General features: G+C 45.3%; 1 protein-coding gene and 1 long non-coding RNA gene across 5 annotated transcripts in view; one reads left to right on the top strand and one right to left on the bottom strand.

The window, feature by feature from the left end:
* The window catches only part of LOC127005654 (kyphoscoliosis peptidase-like), a 42,189-nt gene extending 27,975 nt beyond the window's left edge, over positions 1 to 14,214 (top strand). For 2 of the 4 annotated variants that reach the window (XM_050874739.1, XM_050874749.1), the window contains 11 exons: positions 57 to 459; positions 672 to 821; positions 1,088 to 1,191; positions 2,231 to 2,392; positions 4,189 to 4,289; positions 7,842 to 7,962; positions 9,437 to 9,632; positions 10,135 to 10,326; positions 10,816 to 11,025; positions 11,231 to 11,350; positions 12,904 to 14,214. In XM_050874739.1, coding sequence (XP_050730696.1) covers positions 57 to 459; positions 672 to 821; positions 1,088 to 1,191; positions 2,231 to 2,392; positions 4,189 to 4,289; positions 7,842 to 7,962; positions 9,437 to 9,632; positions 10,135 to 10,326; positions 10,816 to 11,025; positions 11,231 to 11,350; positions 12,904 to 13,047 — 1,903 coding nt within the window. In that variant the 3' untranslated portion in view covers positions 13,048 to 14,214. Of the gene's footprint in view, positions 1 to 56; positions 460 to 671; positions 822 to 1,087; positions 1,192 to 2,230; positions 2,393 to 4,188; positions 4,290 to 7,841; positions 7,963 to 9,436; positions 9,633 to 10,134; positions 10,327 to 10,815; positions 11,026 to 11,230; positions 11,887 to 12,903 lie in introns of those variants that run through there. The other 2 variants (XM_050874745.1, XM_050874748.1) reach the window with 2 other exon arrangements.
* The window catches only part of LOC127005663 (uncharacterized), an 87,537-nt gene that overhangs the window by 23,276 nt on the left and 45,593 nt on the right, over positions 1 to 18,668 (bottom strand). The gene's annotated exons all lie outside the window — the stretch shown is intronic.

Raw genomic sequence — 18,668 nt, 5'->3', positions numbered from 1 at the left:
TTTTGTGTGTGTGTTTGTCAGATAAACAGGCATCTTATTTCTCTTGTGCTGCACAGCGTGCCTGAGCAGCAGCAGCATGTGCATGAAGAGGAGGAGGATGCGGAGGAGGAGGAGGAGGAAGAGGAGGAAGAAGAGGAAGAGATAGAAGAAGATATAGAAGAAGAGATAGGAGAGGAAGTGCTGCTCTCAGATGCCTCATCGGGGCCCTCTGTCTCGGGCCTGGGGTCTGCCCTGCCGCGGCCCCTGGCGCAGCAGATTCGCCGAGACACCATCACCCCGTTGCTGCCCACCAGTCCCCCGCCTTCGCCGGAGCATCCGCTGAGTCGGCCTTTCGATGGCAAGGCCGCGCAGAGGCCTGCAGACAAGCATTGGAAGCACCTGCGGCGGATCTGCGACGCCACCAAGCGGTTCTACGAGTCGCCGGCGCACGCTCGCTTCCTACGCACGCGCAGGGTCATGGTGAGCAGTCGTGCTTAAAAAAGTTACTTCTGTCTACATACTCAGACATAATAAAGTAACTTTGGCCTCGCTACACTATATATACAATTCCTTCGCTACGTTTTGAGAAGCTGTTTTCATTGTAGCTGAACGTGTTGACACTTTTAGGTTTATAAAAAGTAACTGAAACAAACGCTCCCAACTCTATGCTTTCGCCCACGCGTGCCGTGCAGGTGGACGCCAGCGTGCAGACCGATAACGATATCCTGACCGACGAGGCGCCGCAGTTCGCCGCGCGGCCACCGAATTCCACCAAGGCGCTGCTGCTGGAGGGGGAAGACTTTACGGACATCGACGTGCACGTCCTCACGACCCCTGACGAGGTAGGTGCACGGCGGCCGCTCGGAGCCAAGGCGGGCGAAGCGAGGTGATAATCTGACTTGTATGGACAACTTCATAAACTTGCACTCTCTTGTGAACGTGATAAGTATGCAATGCTTGCCTCTTTCACTCTCTCAGGTGAAATCATGAAAAAATACAAGAATGGTATGACCTAGAATCCTAGATAACGTGTGCGTGGTCAAAGGTGATACATAGAAAATAAGTACAGCATACACCTGGGCATTAATCATGAGCCTTAATGTCGCAGGTAACAACCGACGTGACCCAGCTGGTGCATCACCTGTGCAGCAAGGCGGCGAGCGACCTTCACCGACTGCGAGCCTTGTTTCGCTGGGTGACAGAGAACGTACGGTGAGTGTGAAGCTGTTGAATAGGATGACGAGAGGAAGGAAATAAGGTGAATGTCAAGGTGAAAGAAGTAATCATCAGGTGGAAGGAGCAGGCGGAGAAGGGAGGGAACGGAGGAAGGGGAGTCTTTTTTACACCTTAGCAGTCCTTAAGGAGGGAGGATAAGCCTGCACCAAAGGAAGGGTCAGCTCTAAAGGGGGATAGGGGGTCGGACCATCCTCGGACAGGACCACTCATGGGTGTCTACTAACTTTAACATCACACTTCTTTCTGTGCGAGCGATGTTACCATGCTGGCTATTTTAGGTGAGGAAGAATGAGTCACGTATCATATATATATATATAAGCCATACGTTAGGCGAGGATAAGTCAGGCACGAGGTGGAGCTAATTCTGTTTCTCTGTACATGTGCGACCTTGGTTAGTCGAAGGCGTTTCCAGGGATATCAAACACTCACTACTACACGTGGATATGCATTTAGACACGTGTGTGTGTGTGTGTGTTCAAGGTTGCGGGGGCGGGACAAGCCCTTGAACCACTGAATGTTTATGGTCCTGTCTCGTCGTACAAACAGTATTTAGCGAAGGTTACAGAGCTTATTGAATGTTTCTAAGGCACCGCACCTGTTGACGCTACATCAACAGGTGCATCAGTGGGACCAGCAGGGAGCTGTGGACATCCGTTAGGGAGTATAATAGTGGGGAATATAACGTATATGATATGATTATGGCGTATGCATGTTTGTGGATTACCTCAAACAAGAATATAAAAAAAAAGTTAGTGAATAAGTAATCAAAAAAGCACTGAAAATATAAGAATATAACGCTAAATGAAAGATGATAGTGCGAAATCGTAACATTAACATACTTTTCTTTGTCATAATGCTAACCCAAAGTGCCGACAAAATTAATATCTATGGCCAAGCATCTTTAAAAAAAACACCTTTCGAACAAAAAACGGAATCCTTTATGTTCGTGTTACCGGTGGTGCGTCACATCCACCTCCCTTAACACGATGTTCCCTGACCGACTCTCCTCCCGCAGGTACGACTGGAAGTACACGGAGAAGAACCAGACGGCGGAGGAGGTGCTGGGCTCTCGCGCGGGCGTGAGTCGCGACTACGTGACTCTGCTGATGGCGCTGTGTCACGTGGCGGGCCTGAGGGTGAAGCGGATCCACGGCTACGTGCGAGGGCGGGACTACAAGTACGTGATGCTCTTGATATGTTGTTGATGGAGGTGGTGATGACGTTGCTGTTGTTGTTGTAGTCGTTGTTGGTGGTGGTCGTGGTGATGATGGTGGTGGCGTTTCTCAAGGGCTATGTATTGTTGCTTTTGTTGCTGTATTTTGTTGCTGTGCTTGTTATTTGATGTTCTTATCGCTGGTGTTATTATGCTTTGTTGTTATTGTTATTGTTCTTGGTGGTGGCGGTGGTGATGGTTGTTGTTGTTGTTGTTGTTGTTGATATGACTGCTGTTGTTGATTTATTTGTGACAGGGGTTGTTGTTGTCCTTGTGTTTGTTATTGGTGTTGGTGAAGTTGGCAATGGTGCTCTTGTTGTTGTTGTTGATACTATTGTTGCTTCTACTACAACAATCATAAGGAGGGGCATTCTACGTAAAAATGCAACGCAATATTTGGTTCGTCGTAAAAAAAAAAAAAGGGTACATACGCTCCTTTCTTTTTTCTTCCCTTACCCTTTCTTGGCCACACTGCATCAGGCTTCCATTGTTCGTCACGGTGGTCGAAGGCAAATCACTTCAGTTACGGGTCGGCAATCAATAGCCATCAGGTCTGAACACCCAACACTCGCCCTACTCAGCGGGGTGTATGGACTGAACTAACGCTGGGATACATGATGACTTGACTTTCTTAGTGTGTGTGTAATCAGATTTCCTTTCCCTCACTTCCTCATCCGCCTTTCCCCTTGAGTGTGTGTATTCATGTTTTTCCTTCCCCTTCCCTTTCCCTAACACTGGTATACGTACATGAACACACGATTTTTTTTTGTGTGTGGGTAATCATGTGTCCTTTTCCCGATTCCTTCCCTAACATTGGTGACTCGAATATCCTCCTTTGTGTGGGAAATCGTGTGTAACTTTGCCCTTCCTTCCCCTACTAACACACGAACACACAACTTTTTTGTGTGGGTTATCATGTGTTTCCCTCCTGTAACATTGGCGCACATAAACATCCTCCTTGTGGAAATCGTGTGTGTAACCTGCCCTTCCTTCCTACTACAACACACACACTTTGTGTGGGTTATCATGTGTTTCCTTTTCGCCACGTCCTCCTGTAACATTGGCGAACATAAACATCCTCCTTTGTGTGGGAAATCGTGTGTAACTTTGCCCTTCCTTCCCCTACTAACACACAAACACACGACTTATTTGTGTGGGTTATCATGTGTTTCCTTTTCCCCACGTCCTCCTGTAACATTGGCGAACATAAACATCCTCCTTTGTGTGGGAAATCGTGTGTAACTTTGCCCTTCCTTCCCCTACTAACACACGAACACACGACTTTTTATGTGGGTTATCATGTGTTTCCTCTTCCCCACGTCCTCCTGTAACATTGGCGCACATAAACATCTTCCTTTGTGTGGGAGATCGTGAATACCTTCCTCACTTCACTTTGTAACCGGGGCACACGAACACACGACTTTCTTTGTGTATGTATTCACATGTACCTTCTCCACTTCCCTTTGTAACATCAGTGTGTACGCCTTTCTTTGTGTGTGTTGTGTGCGTTTTCTCTCCCACTTCTCTCTGTCACATTGGAACACACGAACACACTACTCCAACCGTTTCTGAATAATCTTTTGACATTCTCTATCAGTCTTTTTTTGGGGGGAGCAGTGGTTGTTCGGACTTTTCACGTTGTTCTTTTGTTTTCTTTGATTCCTTTCACTGATATAAAATTAACTCGTATGTTTTTATCACACATTCCCTCTCTAGCAGTGTGTGTATAAGGAATGTGTTCCTTCCCCTCGTTTCCTCAGACCCGGCCGTCTCTTCGAGCCCGATCGGGACCCTCGCCACGCCTGGATGGCCGTCTTCCTGTACGGTTCGTGGCGCTTTCTGGACCCCACCCTGAGTGCCGGTGAGTCACTGGAACAGGAACACACTCAACAGAACAGACACACACTCTCACCACAACGCACACTCTCACCATACCAGACACACTCTTACCGTAACAGGCACACACACACCATAACAGACATGCATTATACCGCTCACGTAAAAGATGTTTGTTAATTTCTACGCACTATTCCAATTAATTTTTATGGGCAAATGGGTTAGAGATGAGCACCTAGGAAACGCGTTGGTTTAGCATATGCCCCCAACTTTGCTTTATTTAAGTCAAGAATAAAATACCATACCCTTCTGAATTTGACTGAGGTGATTAAAAAAGTACCCATGCCAAAATTAAGGATGAAAGCATTCCTTATTTTGTCTTAAGTTAATTTTCATAGACCTGCTCAATCCAGTCTTCAAGGGTATTTTTTTTCCCTTGATACAAGTACTAATTGAAATATTCTTTCTCTTAACAGCTTTTACTAATGTTTATGTAAATGGGGTCGCTATTTTAATGTTTCGGGGTTTTAAGACCACATGCCATTCTTGACGTTACGTGAAAGCACTGAGATTCGAACCTTATCGCCTTGGACTAACTATAGGTGTAAACGCTGCATAAAACCCTTACAAAAAAGTGCCAGGCTTCTGCGGTGCGAGAGACAATGTAAGAGTTGTGCATAATTGCAGACTGCATTACAATCACCCTTTATTATCGGGTTTATTTCTGGAGCGCACGTGCCGAGCTATATTTTTTTTATCGTACAGTCCGATTCAGTCAGTTGCCTTCTCCATTGAACCTCCTCCTCCTCCTACTCTTCTTCCTTCTCCTCCTCCTCCTGCTTCTCCTCCTCCTCCTTCTGCCTTGACGTGTGGCGCCCCTATCGCACAAAAGAGAAACTACCCCATGCTTCTCCCACACAACCATTAACGTCAATCACCCATCATATGGCTCACTCATTACTCAGAAGCTCACAGTTTCGCCCTCAGGATTAAAGTAATTGCATTTCTTTTGTTTTCCTTTATAGCATACAATCAAAGACTGTTGTTTGAAGTGGGATCATAATATGTGTGTAGTCAAGGTTGCGTGTATGGGACGCTGTGCTAATATATGTAACTACGCGCACGCACACACACACACACACACACACACACACACACACACATAGATTGATCCACTTGAGTGTCGCGTGTCTGAGCCGCACGGGGTCCCTCCAGGGCAGGGCCGCCACCTTGCTAAATTATCAATGAGCTCTCTCAAGGCGCGCTGCGTGGTGTCCAGGTAAACAGAAAAAAAAAAAAAAATCAACGACGAGTCTCTACCCCGCGCTGACAACGTATGCTCCTCTGTTCCAAATTGTTTACCATTTACACACAACTTTAGGGCTGTGAAGTAAAGGAACATGAAGGATAGTAAAGAAATAAGAAGCATTTTTTTTTATTAACAAGAGGACTTAAGTGATTCAGGTGACGCTGCAGCCAGGTGTTCAAGGCCATCGCCAGTATGAGGGTCAAGATCCGAGGTGACATGAATAAAAAAACAGACTCCTGCCTTTTAGATTCTTATTAGCTTATTCGAAACGTGTGCAGTACAATTTAGAAGGGATTGATGAGAGTTAACAAAAAAAATCCAGCGCTTCAGTTTCATATGAGGGCAAAGGTGCAAGGTAGTACATAGAACCGACAAAAAGATCCTACCCTTCAGTTTTACATTTGCTTCTTCAAAACGTGTGAAGTGCCATTTAGAAGAGACTGTGAAAGCTGTTCCGAATAATCTTTAGGAATTCTCTCTCTCTTCTTTTATTGTGTGGGGCAGTAACTTCGCGGGCTTTTCTTCCACGGTGTTCTTTTGTTTGCCATTGACTGCTTCCTATGATGTAAAAAAAAAATAATGTGCTTCTTCACTTTCCCTCTGCACGCGATCATCATATTTTGCTTGTAACTATGTGCTCTTTCCTTTATTCCCCCCCTAACACTGGTGAACACAAAAAACCCGGCCCTTCAGTTTCATATTTACTTATTCAAAACGTGGTAAGTGTCCCTAAGTGGAGTTTGTGGAGGTTAATGCGACTGATGTGACGCTCATGAGAAGGAAGAGTTTGCCGGACACGTTTTTTTAGATCTTACTAAATCTGGGTAATGTTTTTTTTTTCACCGGTAACAAACTGCTTTATAATCCTTTACATTACCACTGAATACTTTTTTTCGTTCTCCTTTTTCAGCTACTTCATATCTTTCTACACACACACACACACACACACACACACACACACACACACACACACACACACACACACACACACACACACACATATTTACATCTCTACCGGTGGCAAGCATCCGAATACAATGTCCTTTCTTGGCAAAGCTAATGGAAGACATCGAGAGAAGAGATGTTGTGACGGACTTTAAAATCCGAAAGTTATATTACATACTTATTTTCCACTGTATCTGTTTATTCATTTATCGGTAAACTAAAAAAAAATCATACGTAAACGCTGGTATTCTAATGAAGCAGGTGACAGCAGTACAGTATAAAAGGGATAACGTATAATTGATTTCTTATTCTCTCTCTCTCTCTCTCTCTCTCTCTCTCTCTCTCTCTCTCTCGTTGTAGGTAGGTCTCTAGTATATATTTGGCGCCACCATGATGTACTAAACCGCAGCGCCATTAAATTTACCACATCAAATAATAATCGTCAAGCTGCACGTGACAGGAGGCGCCTCTGCTGGCCTCGATGTGCAAAAAGACAACACCATGATAAAGAAAACATCACATTCTGTATTTGTCATCAATACATCGAACCTGCCTCGGATGGGATACATAACTGATTCGCATTCCAGCTATTTTTTTTTTCCAACAGTTTATTGAATAGCAATGTAGACAAGGCCAGATCAATGCAAATATAAACAAACTTTTGTAGTAGCTGAATGGCATACTGAAGCAAAGGACGGTGAGGCAAAAATAGGTAAATCGTCAATAAGAGAACTCGTAGAAAAAAAAAGTCGGATGTATTCTTGAAAGTCGTGTCCTAAGAATGTGTTATCGTCAAGTCCAATCCAGAAGATAACCTTTACAACAGCTCCCTATTATCTGTTCTCATTATTTCAACTTAGACGGTCATAGTGTCGCTCATGATGTATTATACTTGCTTGTTCCCATTTGTTGCTTCTCTCGCGACACCAACTGAAACTAAATTATGTCTCATTGCCTTATTGATGTACTCCAATTCTTCTTATATACGTATTACCTTAATATATCCTCTCTTATTTTCCATACTTTTTCCTGGTCATTTATCTCCAGTTATCATTGTAATCTCTCTTGCTCTACTAATCTCTCGGGCTTTCCCATTTTCTCTCTCGCTCTCTTGGTCTCTTCATTTCTTCCTCCTCTCGTTCGCCCTTTTCATTTGCTCTTCCTTTCTCTGGGTCCCATTTCTTCTTCCTGTCTTCCGGTCCTTACATTTTCTCCTCGTCTCTCTGTCCTCCCATTTCCATTTCCTATCTCACTGTTTTCCCATTTTTTAATCGAGAATCAAAAACAAAACGTGTCTACAAGTGTCATCCTTTCCCCCTGCAGGCTACACGAGCGCCCACGGCAAGTTCATCCCCCACCCTCATGACCACTACTTCCTCACCGACCCCAAGCAGATGGCCTTCACGCACCTGCCCTACGATACACAGGAACAGGATTACGACAGGTAGGTACACGCATACGCATCTGTGTTTAGAATCGGGCACTTCAGCTATTGGTTAGTAAGACAGTATTTATATCGGTTCCCATATGTCTGCTTTTAATATTTCACCTTGGTCTGTCATGGTGTGGGTATACTTGCTTGTTTCCATTTGTAGCCTGAAGCAGAGATCCGTCCAGCAAATTATGTAGGTACTCATTTATAAGATTCAGGGATTTCACCTTTTTTACGTTATTAAAGCGGATGCATGAATCAGGGAAACGCCTCTATAGCAAATTAAGCTGGCTCTTATTCATATATCATTTTACGAACGCATGTAGCAGAGAAACATCAAGCAAATTAGTTACGTGGGTTAACAGTTATAGGATTCAGAGATTTTACCTATTTTTGCTATTACGAATGCAAGAAACAAGTAATCCCCTAACAAAACAAGCGCGTTCCCATCTATAGGGTTTGAGAACTTCGCGAAGGCATGTAGCAGAAAAAAACGCCTTGCAAACTACATAGGTTTTTATTTATAAGATTTAGGGATATCATATATTTTTGCCACTAATCAAGACGAACGTATGGAGCAAGTAAACGCCTAACAATACTAGCACGTTCCAATTGATATGATTCAGTCGAACGTACTGAGAACTCCTAGCAAATTATGTACGTTTCCATCAATTTGATTTAAGAGATTGCATTCACCTCATTTTGTTATCAGACGAACGCGTGAAGCAATTAAATACCAAGTAAAACAAAGTCCATGAATCAATAAAGGCAAGATTCGTCTAGGCTTTGCTTGCCTGAATGGAGGGTTGAATGACTCTTCCCTCGATGACGATTCATACAACTTACCACACTCCACGACCCCAATATTGTTTGTGGATGCCTCTACAATATTTATAGCCCCAGATCGATCCACGTGCCTCGCATACTGAAGGGTGGAGCCACATGTCCGATCAGTTTGCCTCTTTCCGAGTTTTCCTTTACCATCACCTCAGTCTTCGATGCTGATGGATGGTTGTCTCTTGAAATTTACGGCTTCAAGATCGATTCGCGTGTCGTAGTGAGGACTGGAGCTGCTTGTTCAGTCGATTTACCCTTTTCCTAGTTTTCCCTTTACCACCTCAGTCCTCGGTGCTGACGGATGACTGCCTGTTCAAATTTACAGCTTCAAGATCGATTTTTGTGTCATAGTGAAGGCCAGAGCTGCGTGTTCAGTCAATTTTCCCTTATCCGAGTTTTCCCTCATCCTTAGTGTTGATGGATGGCTGCCTGTTCATATTTACAACCTCAGATCGATTACAGCGTCATGGTGAATGCTGGAGCTCTTTGTCTAGTCGAGTAGCCTCTTAAGCTCCCCGTCTACCTTCACAATGGCTTTACTGACACGGGAAGTCGTTTGGGACTTTACTAAAGCGAATATTTATGCTTCATTAACGGGACATACTTGACGATGCAAAGAATGGAAATGATGACGCCGACGTTTTGACAGGTGGCAGCTCCTGGACGACCCTCTGAGCCTGGACGAGTTCAATGTCCTGCCGAAGGTGCTGCCCGAGTTCTGGTCGTGCGGGCTGAGGCTTCATCGACCCCGCCACAACCCCGTCGTCTTCAGGAACCAGACGGAGGTGACTCTCGCCGCGTCGTCGCTCATCCGATACAAGTACAAGTTTTTCCCGGCCGACCAGGTGAGTGAGGCGAGGCGAGGAGGCTCAGGTCAAGGGTCACAGGTGTACTTTTAATTAAGGCAACTAAGAGTTTTATGTTACCCTTTCTCTCCTTCCCCTTCTTCTCTCTGTTTCTGTTTCTTCTTTCCTGCTCTCTCTCTCTCTCTCTCTCTCTCTCTCTCTCTCTCTCTCTCTCTCTCTCTCTCTCTCTCTCTCTCTCTCTCTCTCTCTCTCTCTCTCTCTCTCTCTCTCTCTCTCTCTCTCTCTCTCTCTCTCTCTCTGTGTGTGTGTGCGCGTGCGTGCGTGCGTGCGTGCGTGCTTGCGTGCGCGCGCGCGTGTGTGTGTGTGTGTGTGTGTGTGTGTGTAGTAAAGTATCTGAAGTAATGAAAATCAATCATACACTTATTTAAACTCATGCCTCAGCATCACATAAATTTTTCTCTTAACTCTAAATTTTGACCCCGTTATTTAATTCAGGCCACTGGGAACTGTAAATAACTATGAATAACTTTCACTATTTCAGGACGCAGAGTCTTGCATAAACCAATGGGTGTTCTGCACGCTGAAGGAGGGCGGCGGCGTGGGTTCCTTCATGGTGCTGCCGCCCGAGAGCGCCACCTACATTCTCAAGATCTACGCGGGGCCGGAGCAGATGCTGGAGGACACAGAGAGCACGCTGGACCACGTGGTCTCTTTTTTACTGGTGTGTGAGAAGGTGAGGAACAAGCTTGTCACCGTCTAGTACTATAATAGCCTTGGTAGCAACTCTCCTGATTGAGACGGAAGAGGAAAAGAGGGTACTGTTTTTCCTATATTGACTGGAATGATTACCAGTTCCTAAGAAGTCTTTCGATTTGGTTTCACTCTGAATCCGATATGCCAGGAATTCTGTATCCACTTCCCAGTTGTTTTAAGCATGAGCAAAACTGTCAGCTTTAGAAAGTTTCCATTTTCTCGAAAAAAGTGAAAACATATTAATTTTCTGAATTCCCTAGTATCATATTTTCATTTGAAAGCCTTGTTCCTAATTTGGAACCATAGTATGCTATGCCTCATAACTAATAAAAAAAATAAGCAATCGAGAGTATCTAAGTATTTGAAGCTTTTGAGCGCTGAACAAGCAGTGACATGAGGCAGCACGCAGTTTCCAGGAAGCACTTAATGGTCAGAAAAAAATTTGACTGAAGAAACCATAACCCCGCAGGCCAGGCGGTACCCGGTGCCGTGGCCGCTGCATGACGTGGCGTGGGGCCCCAGTCCGCGCCTCTACCAGTGCGGCCTGGACCCCATAAACCAGGCGGGCCCCGTCATCGTCACGTGGGGCGGCAAGAAAGTCGTTTACTTTGAAAAGGCGATCGACGTGATGTTGATGTTCCAGGTGTTTGACGCGGAAGGCAAACAGCTCGAGCTCAAGGTGAGTCCTGACAAGTCTATATTAACACCCTTCGCGCCTATCGTCCAGTGTTAATTCGAACTTATTTCGTAATACTCGCACTTACTTCACGGTTCATTGCTTTGTGAATTTACAGCACATACACATCTAAATGCAAAACAAATAGTTAATTTCCATACTTTATAATGAGGTACCTCATCAACAAACCATTCCGTCTTTGCATCAGGGAATCCTGGGGCGGGAGGAGACGGAGGAGCAGCTGCGGCTGGTTATCATGCCGCCGGGCATCGGCTACTTCAAGCTGCTGGTGTACGGCATCCCGCGACCCCAGGTGGGTTCGGCTGTGGTATGTGTCCCGTCCAAGGTTTGTTGCCGCACTCATGCACACCCAAGCCCGCGCACCCGTAGCTGACTAGTGCCGCGTTGCAAGCTGGGGCGCGCCGGGGATCAATTTTTGCCTCTTCGGTGAAACTTTTTTTTAGCGACTAACTCCTGTACTGATGAATGTGTCTGAGCCGTTGTTAGCCTGTACGTGTTTTTAATTTCAGATGCTTTCAAATCAAACATATGTAGTCCTATTGCAATACAATACCATTGTTCCTAACTACGCCACTGAATGACCAATATAATTTTGGCAACCACTGAAAATTTCTTGCAACAAATATATTGATATAATTTGATAATATTCATTTGAACAATTCCAATAACTATAAAATGCTAAACTGTTAGATTATGGGATTTCAGGATTTCTTTTCCCTCATCCTCATTGTGACATGAAGCTGCAAGACTTCCCTTTAGCACCATCACCTTTCTTTTACCCTGCACACACGACACATCAGCACACACACACACACACACACACACACACACACACACACACACACACACACACACACACACACACACACACACACACACACACACACACTTGTGGCCCAGACCTGACCGAGGTCAGACGTGGGTCATGGCGCTGCGAATGGAGTAGCCCGGGGCCTGCCTGTTGGCCTCTCCCCTTCCCTTCCCTTCCCTCCCCCTCTCCCTTTCATCAAGAAACCAACTTCCAGAAACACAACACAGCAAGACAAATTTTTGTGACATTAAGTGAAATCATGGTGACAGTCAGACAGACAGTGAGTGGAGTGCGTGTGTGGTATACCGGGAGGACACAGATCGCCGAGTGTGTCGCCGCTGCGGCCTTCCATCAGGCCCCTGCCGACGCCCCGAGGTCTCCCCAGGCTCGCCAGCCCGCCCATCCTGCTGTTGAAGTCTGGTCAGGTGCATTGCAGATGAGGCTTCGTCACTCAGGTGGGGGCAATGTGCAGGCTGCTCACCATCGAGGCTGTGCAGTTTGTTCCCACGAACAGCAACGAGTCCTCGCATCTGTCTCACCAGCTGCACGGATTAGCACTTCACCGCTAAGCCCTTTTCTGAGTGACCGCTGATACCGCCTATACGTATACCTGCCTCCCCGCCACCTGCTGCTACCTGACCCAGCATTTTTGACCTGGGGATGGCCTCGGATTAACACCTACTCGCCTTCCAGAAGAGGATCACCTTCCAGCCTCATCGCTCTACCACACCGCACTCCTCCACCTCCTCACCCCTCAAGCATCATCACAACTTTCCCTCCGTTAATGTAAATTACCTACCCCCACACCCCTTTCATAATGTACTTTTTTTATAGTTACACTTTATCATATTATGTACATTTTCAGCCTAACGGCTGCAATTTCCGAAATAAATCGATTATTATTATTATTATTACACACACACACACACACACACACACACACACACACACACACACACACACACACACACACACACACACGCCCTCAGTCCTTGTGTCAGACTCCCCACAGTCCGAGTTTAATGTGTCTCCTGTGCTGCTTTCTCAAGGTGCGGGGGCGCTGGAGCCTTCCCCTCTTGGCTTCCTACCTCATCGAGTGCAAGATGAGTCTGCGAAGTCATAGCAACGAAGCAAGGACCCCCGCCAAGAAGGGAAAGACCAAAAAGAGGATGGCAATGATGGTGAGAAGATAACGCGAGCCCGACGCGCGTCACCATACTCACCAATGTACAAGTGTCGAGGGTTTTGCCTTCGTGAACACAACAGCCAATAGAGTGCCCGAGGGAATCTCGCTTAAGTGAAGACTTGTTTTGAATGTTTTAGAAAAGTCTCCAAACTATGATAAATCTAATGCCGCGTAATGAAATATATCCAGGAGTGGCGGCGGAAAATTTGGTGCCGCCTGGACTGCACAATGGCGCGTCCACTGTGAATAGTGTGATTGTTTTATAAATGAGGGAAAACAAATTTGCAATAACATGCCTTCATAAACATTGTGCCATAACCATCGCAAAGAGGTATTCGTACACGTAACGTTTTGGGAGGCTTATCTGTGCCAGAAACTTAAAACTTAATCATTATTTTTACAAAAGTGTACGATATTTTTTCATTCCAACAGTTTCTCTATAATTTTATGAAAAGTATAATTTCGATATTCAAAGTGCAACAAAAAATATTCAGGTATACATTAGTGATAAGGTGACTGTGAGTGGCTCATTGTAATAAGGCTTTTTATCTCTCTCTTCCTGCGAGGGAAGGAAGAGCATGACTGCTACAAAGGACACAGGAAAGGTGGACTGCCAAAAAGTAACTGATCTTTTTTACGAAATTCATGAGTCCGAATGTCTATGGAAGTTATAGGGAAGATCGCAGATGAAAAACAAAATCTACATGAAACGAGTTGATGAACGTAACCAGCCACACACACAGACATTTGGCGGAATGCTTGTTTCAGGCTTGAGACTCGTGCTCTGGTCCACACTGTAGCCGTGATTGCATGATATAATACTGTAAATGTGACTGTATATGTGATAATCTCCCGTCCAACGCATAAAATGTACTACACCAAGATAAACCTCTGTAAGTATTATCAGCGAATAGTATAGAGCAAGAGCAGAACATGGTATACGGATAATTTCATGTGACTACCCGGCTGTATGTTAATGTTCTCCGTGTTCCCCGTGTCCTCGTGGTGTCTGCTGCAGCCACGCCGCCACGGGAGCACCAACGCACAAACGCAAGGGTGGGGTTGGCTGGCCACGTCCCCTCGGCCACGCACAAGAGCCAGAGTGAGGTGAAGCCGCGTAGCCTCAGTGAACGCGGCTGCCTCTGATTAAGGATGCCATACTGTCCAGCATCTATTACAGTAACAAATTAAACATTGTATCATTGTCCTTCTTCACATATGTCTCGGGTTGAAGGAATCACCTGAGGGGTTGAATTAAGGGTAAGTGGAACTCGTTGATTTATTTTTCTTTAGTTAGCCTGTAATCTCGCTCACGTTTTCTGTTCGAGTTGCATGTAGTAGAAAACGGGTGAAGTTTGACCAATGATATTTCTCATTCGAGCTGAAACTATTAGTGTTGTACCTCTTGATTTTCATTCTTACCGCGTTGTGTTAAGTCTCCCCTTCACTTCTTGCTTCAACACACATCAGTGACATCCCGCTCTCTTACCCCTCTCACCCTCTTAAATTACCTCTCTTATCCTTACTCACGCTCCCTCACCTCTCTTACCTCTCACCCCTATAGGACAATCCACCCCGTTGATTCACCCTTCCCCCTCCCTCCACTACCTCATCACTGCATTCCCGGATATTCACACACATGTTGGTGTAGCACAGCATAGGCATCGGCCATTACGTTATAATGACCCAGCCGTTACAGCTAAGACTGGTGGAAGGTGTGTGTGTGTGTGTGTGTGTGTGTGTGTGTGTAGGCCATTGTGCCACAAAACTATATCTTTGCATTACCCATGTCCCTCAAACGCATAAAAGGATACAAACGCAAAACCAGTGTCAAATATTTTTCGCTGACGTTGATATATGATGACGAGTGCGCTGCCATTGCAAAATCGATATGTTGTACCTCCTTCAACACCCTCACAGAAACGCGTAGTAAGACCTCCCGTTTAATATTCCAACAGCTAAGACGGAGAATTCTTCATGAGGAACAGGACGAAGTGAAGACGCAAACGTTTTTATAGATGTATCTTTTGAAAAATCTAAAATGTGAAGCAGCATCTAAGTATCAACCTCATAACGTTCATGAGCTTGACCTGTTTCTCATTTTCAAGTAGAGGCACATTGGACTTAGACGTGTATGCATTAATTCATTCCTTAAAGCAGACAGTCGAACACCTGCAACGTTTAGTAGACTGTGAATAGTTAAGCACTATACGCAACACTGTATCAGCAACAACAAAAGCAACAACAACAAAAACAACTATTACTACTATTGCTATCCTTCCTTCTATTTCCACCATCACAGCAACAACAACAAAGACAACCACAACTACTCCTACTACAATACTACTACTACTCCTACTCCTACTACTACTACTACTACTACTACTACTACTACTACCACCACCACCATAACGAGTAGCTATACAACCTTGACACACGACTACCCAAAATTTCCCATAAACCAATAACTTGTACTGCGCCGGAGAAGCCAAGTGACTGAGAGGAAAACAGATACAATCACAATACTCGACGTCCTGTTTCGGGGAGATAAAAGATGGAAAAAGTAGCAAGAGTGGGTTTTTGTGAGGCTGAAGACGCTAATCTCCTGAGTGGGAAGTGGACGTCATTGATCGCGTGCTCGAGACGGGGGACAAGTGTTCGACAAAGGCGTGCTCGTCCCTCTCGCCGTGGTAGACAAAGCCGCTGCCTCCTGTATTGTCTTAGGATTCTTTGCCGTAATCACGTTTTTATCAAGCGCAGGGATGAACCAACTCGAGAATGATGTGCACGTGGAATGCTAATCTTCACTATTATTGTTGTTATTACTGTTATCGTTATTATTATCATCATCCAGCCTCTACTACTATTACTACTACTACTACTACGTCTACCATCCCACACAAGTTCGCCTCTATTCCTCATGACGCTCAAATATTGGAGGTAAATATGAGACTCCCTTCCTCCCGTCGTTCTTTTCCGAAGGTTTCAGACTCGAAGGATGTCTAGACAGGCAGATGTTGGGGTTTTCGAGTGTGTGCTGAGTGTGTGCTCTGAACTCGTGATTCTCGAATGAGCTTTGGCGGTCTGCTGTGGGATCTTTGGGTACGGCTAGAACCTCAAACCCACACACACGGAGACGGGACACATCTTCCCCCTGACACCCGGTACCCGTTCAATGCTAGGTGGACAGGGAGGTCATGGATTAAGGGAGACTGCCCATCCGTCTCCACTGCATTCGTGAATCAAACCCGGGGATGCATATGCAAGTTGAATCTGAAGAAAATGTGCTTATCCCGACATATTTTCTTTTTAGCTGACATCATCGAGCAAATAACAGCGCATAACATTGTGAAGGCAGCTACTCTTTCAATGGCGGATGTAACAATCGCAAATGACCTGCAAAGCTTGACTCGATTTTATTTAATTTTAGCAGAGGAGGCAACTCACGGGCAAAAACAAAACAAAAATACAACAACAATAAAACCCGCTATTTGCTGCTCCGACAAAAGAGAGAGAAAATAAGGGGGGGGGGGGGGGCATCGCTGACAACGCTTGGTATACATGCGGTTGCCGGGCATTTATTCTCGTTTGTCATACCCTTCAGCTGTTTCCATTGACGTAAAAAGAAAAAAAAAAACACTTCTGTGGGAATCATCGAATTGAACAAACGAAGCACTAAAGATCAAGGTCAAGAGGCCAGAAAGGTTCAATCACCCACTCGAGTAAAAAAAAAAAAAAGACTTCTAGGGTTGGTCAGCGGGGAAACAGGCAGGTCAGGCAAGTCTAACGGGTCAGGGGGTCAGGCAAGTCGGGTTAGGAGGGTCATGTGGGTCGGGTCATGGGGGTCAGGGGCGCCACGGAGCATCGACTTGGGATTCAACGGGACGCAAGATCCTCAAACTTGGGTGGCCTCCACGAAGGGTCCCGGCGACGCCTGGCTGCCGCGGGAACAAAGGTCTCGGGGTATGGCGGCCCTTGACGCATACCAGATGTGTGTGTAATTCACCACCACGGCCTGATCACATGGTGGACTCGTAATCGCCAGCAGGTACCCTCCCGACATGAGCAACTGCTCTTTATCGTCGCTCTCTGGGTACTGCCAGAACCTCACACACCACACACCCCATCCCCCTTGCTCAAGGGGAGGCAGTAACCACTTCTAGTCAGCGGAAAGAATCCGGCCTGAGCGGGCTCGAACCGCCGCCCTGTCAGGCCGTGAAGCCAGTATTTGGTTACTCTTCGCACTTGTTATGCAAAAGACATTGACGTAAGACTGAATACCATTATTTAAGTTTGGTGTCGGCCCAGACGTGAAAAGTCGCAGCCGTAAGATGAAAGAGCACGTTGAGCCTTTGATTAAACTCACAAAAACTGTAAATTTGTCGCCGAAGAAAAACATATCCGCTGTCAACAAAGACGGATGACTTAACATGCAACAACAACAACAACAACAACAACAACAACAACAGCGAGAGAGAGAGAGAGAGAGAGAGAGAGAGGATCAATATAATGGAATCAAATACGGGTAGCGGCCACTTTATAACCCTTTGACGCCATCTTCCTCCACCTCTTCCCGCAATCAGTTCAATAGAGTAGTTTTGCATGTTAAGTCATCCGTCTTTGTTGACAGCGGATATGTTTTTCTTCGGCGACAAATTTACAGTTTTTGTGAGAGTTTTATCAAAGGCTCAACGCGCTCTTTCATCTTACGGCTGCGACTTTTCACGTCTGGGCCGACACCAAACTTAAATAATGGTATTCAGTCTTACGTCAATGTGTTTTGCATAACAAGTGCGAAGAGTAACCAAATACTGGCGCCGAGGCGGAGATACTTTAATAGCTTACACTGAACAACAGACATTTTCATCTTCTATCCAGGCAGAATGTAGCTTTCTTACATGTGCTGTATACTATATCCATGAGTTTCAGAGACGACGTATAGATCCAGTTATTTAGGTAATGAATTCCTCAACTTAATCTTCCCTTTCGGTGTTCCGCTAGAGACTAGAACACACACAGAAATGCTGAAAAGTTAGGCGTCACGAAGTGCTTTGCGTCGGTATTTTCAGACGCTTCCCCCACTCACCTCAGCTTCTATTACAGGCCGAAAAGGAGATCAATCGGGTTGTCATGAGCGCCTTTTCACTTTCACGGTACAGAAGCTTTGCCAATCTACCACCACGGTTATAAAACTACTCGTGGAAATTACCACAACTCCTTCGAAAGGCTTATCAAATGTGTGTGCTTGGACGCCGAAATGTTTAAGAATATTTGACGTTCATGGACAGGAGCTCATACGAACACAGATATATGGGTTTAAACACTATACAAAACTCACGTAAACACTATTAGTAGCACAAAAGGGAAACATTTGATGGAGTGTATTGCACGGTCCTGTTGAGTTTGTTTCTGGATATAAATAACCGGGAGGGTAAAAAAATAATCCGTAAAAAGGAGGAAAGAAAAATAAGAAAAAAATCACGCACACTTCTTTCATCCTCACAAAGTGTCTGAAACACTCACACGTCCAACTCTTACACAATCATGAGAAGAAGAATGAGAAAAAAAAAATCACATACTTCTTTTGTCATGAACACAGCATGCGTCATTCCGCAGAGGTAACACACA

Source organism: Eriocheir sinensis, chromosome 3, assembly GCF_024679095.1.
Source record: "Eriocheir sinensis breed Jianghai 21 chromosome 3, ASM2467909v1, whole genome shotgun sequence".
NCBI classification, from domain to species: domain Eukaryota; kingdom Metazoa; phylum Arthropoda; class Malacostraca; order Decapoda; family Varunidae; genus Eriocheir; species Eriocheir sinensis.
This window is presented reverse-complemented; position numbering and strand designations above follow the sequence as displayed.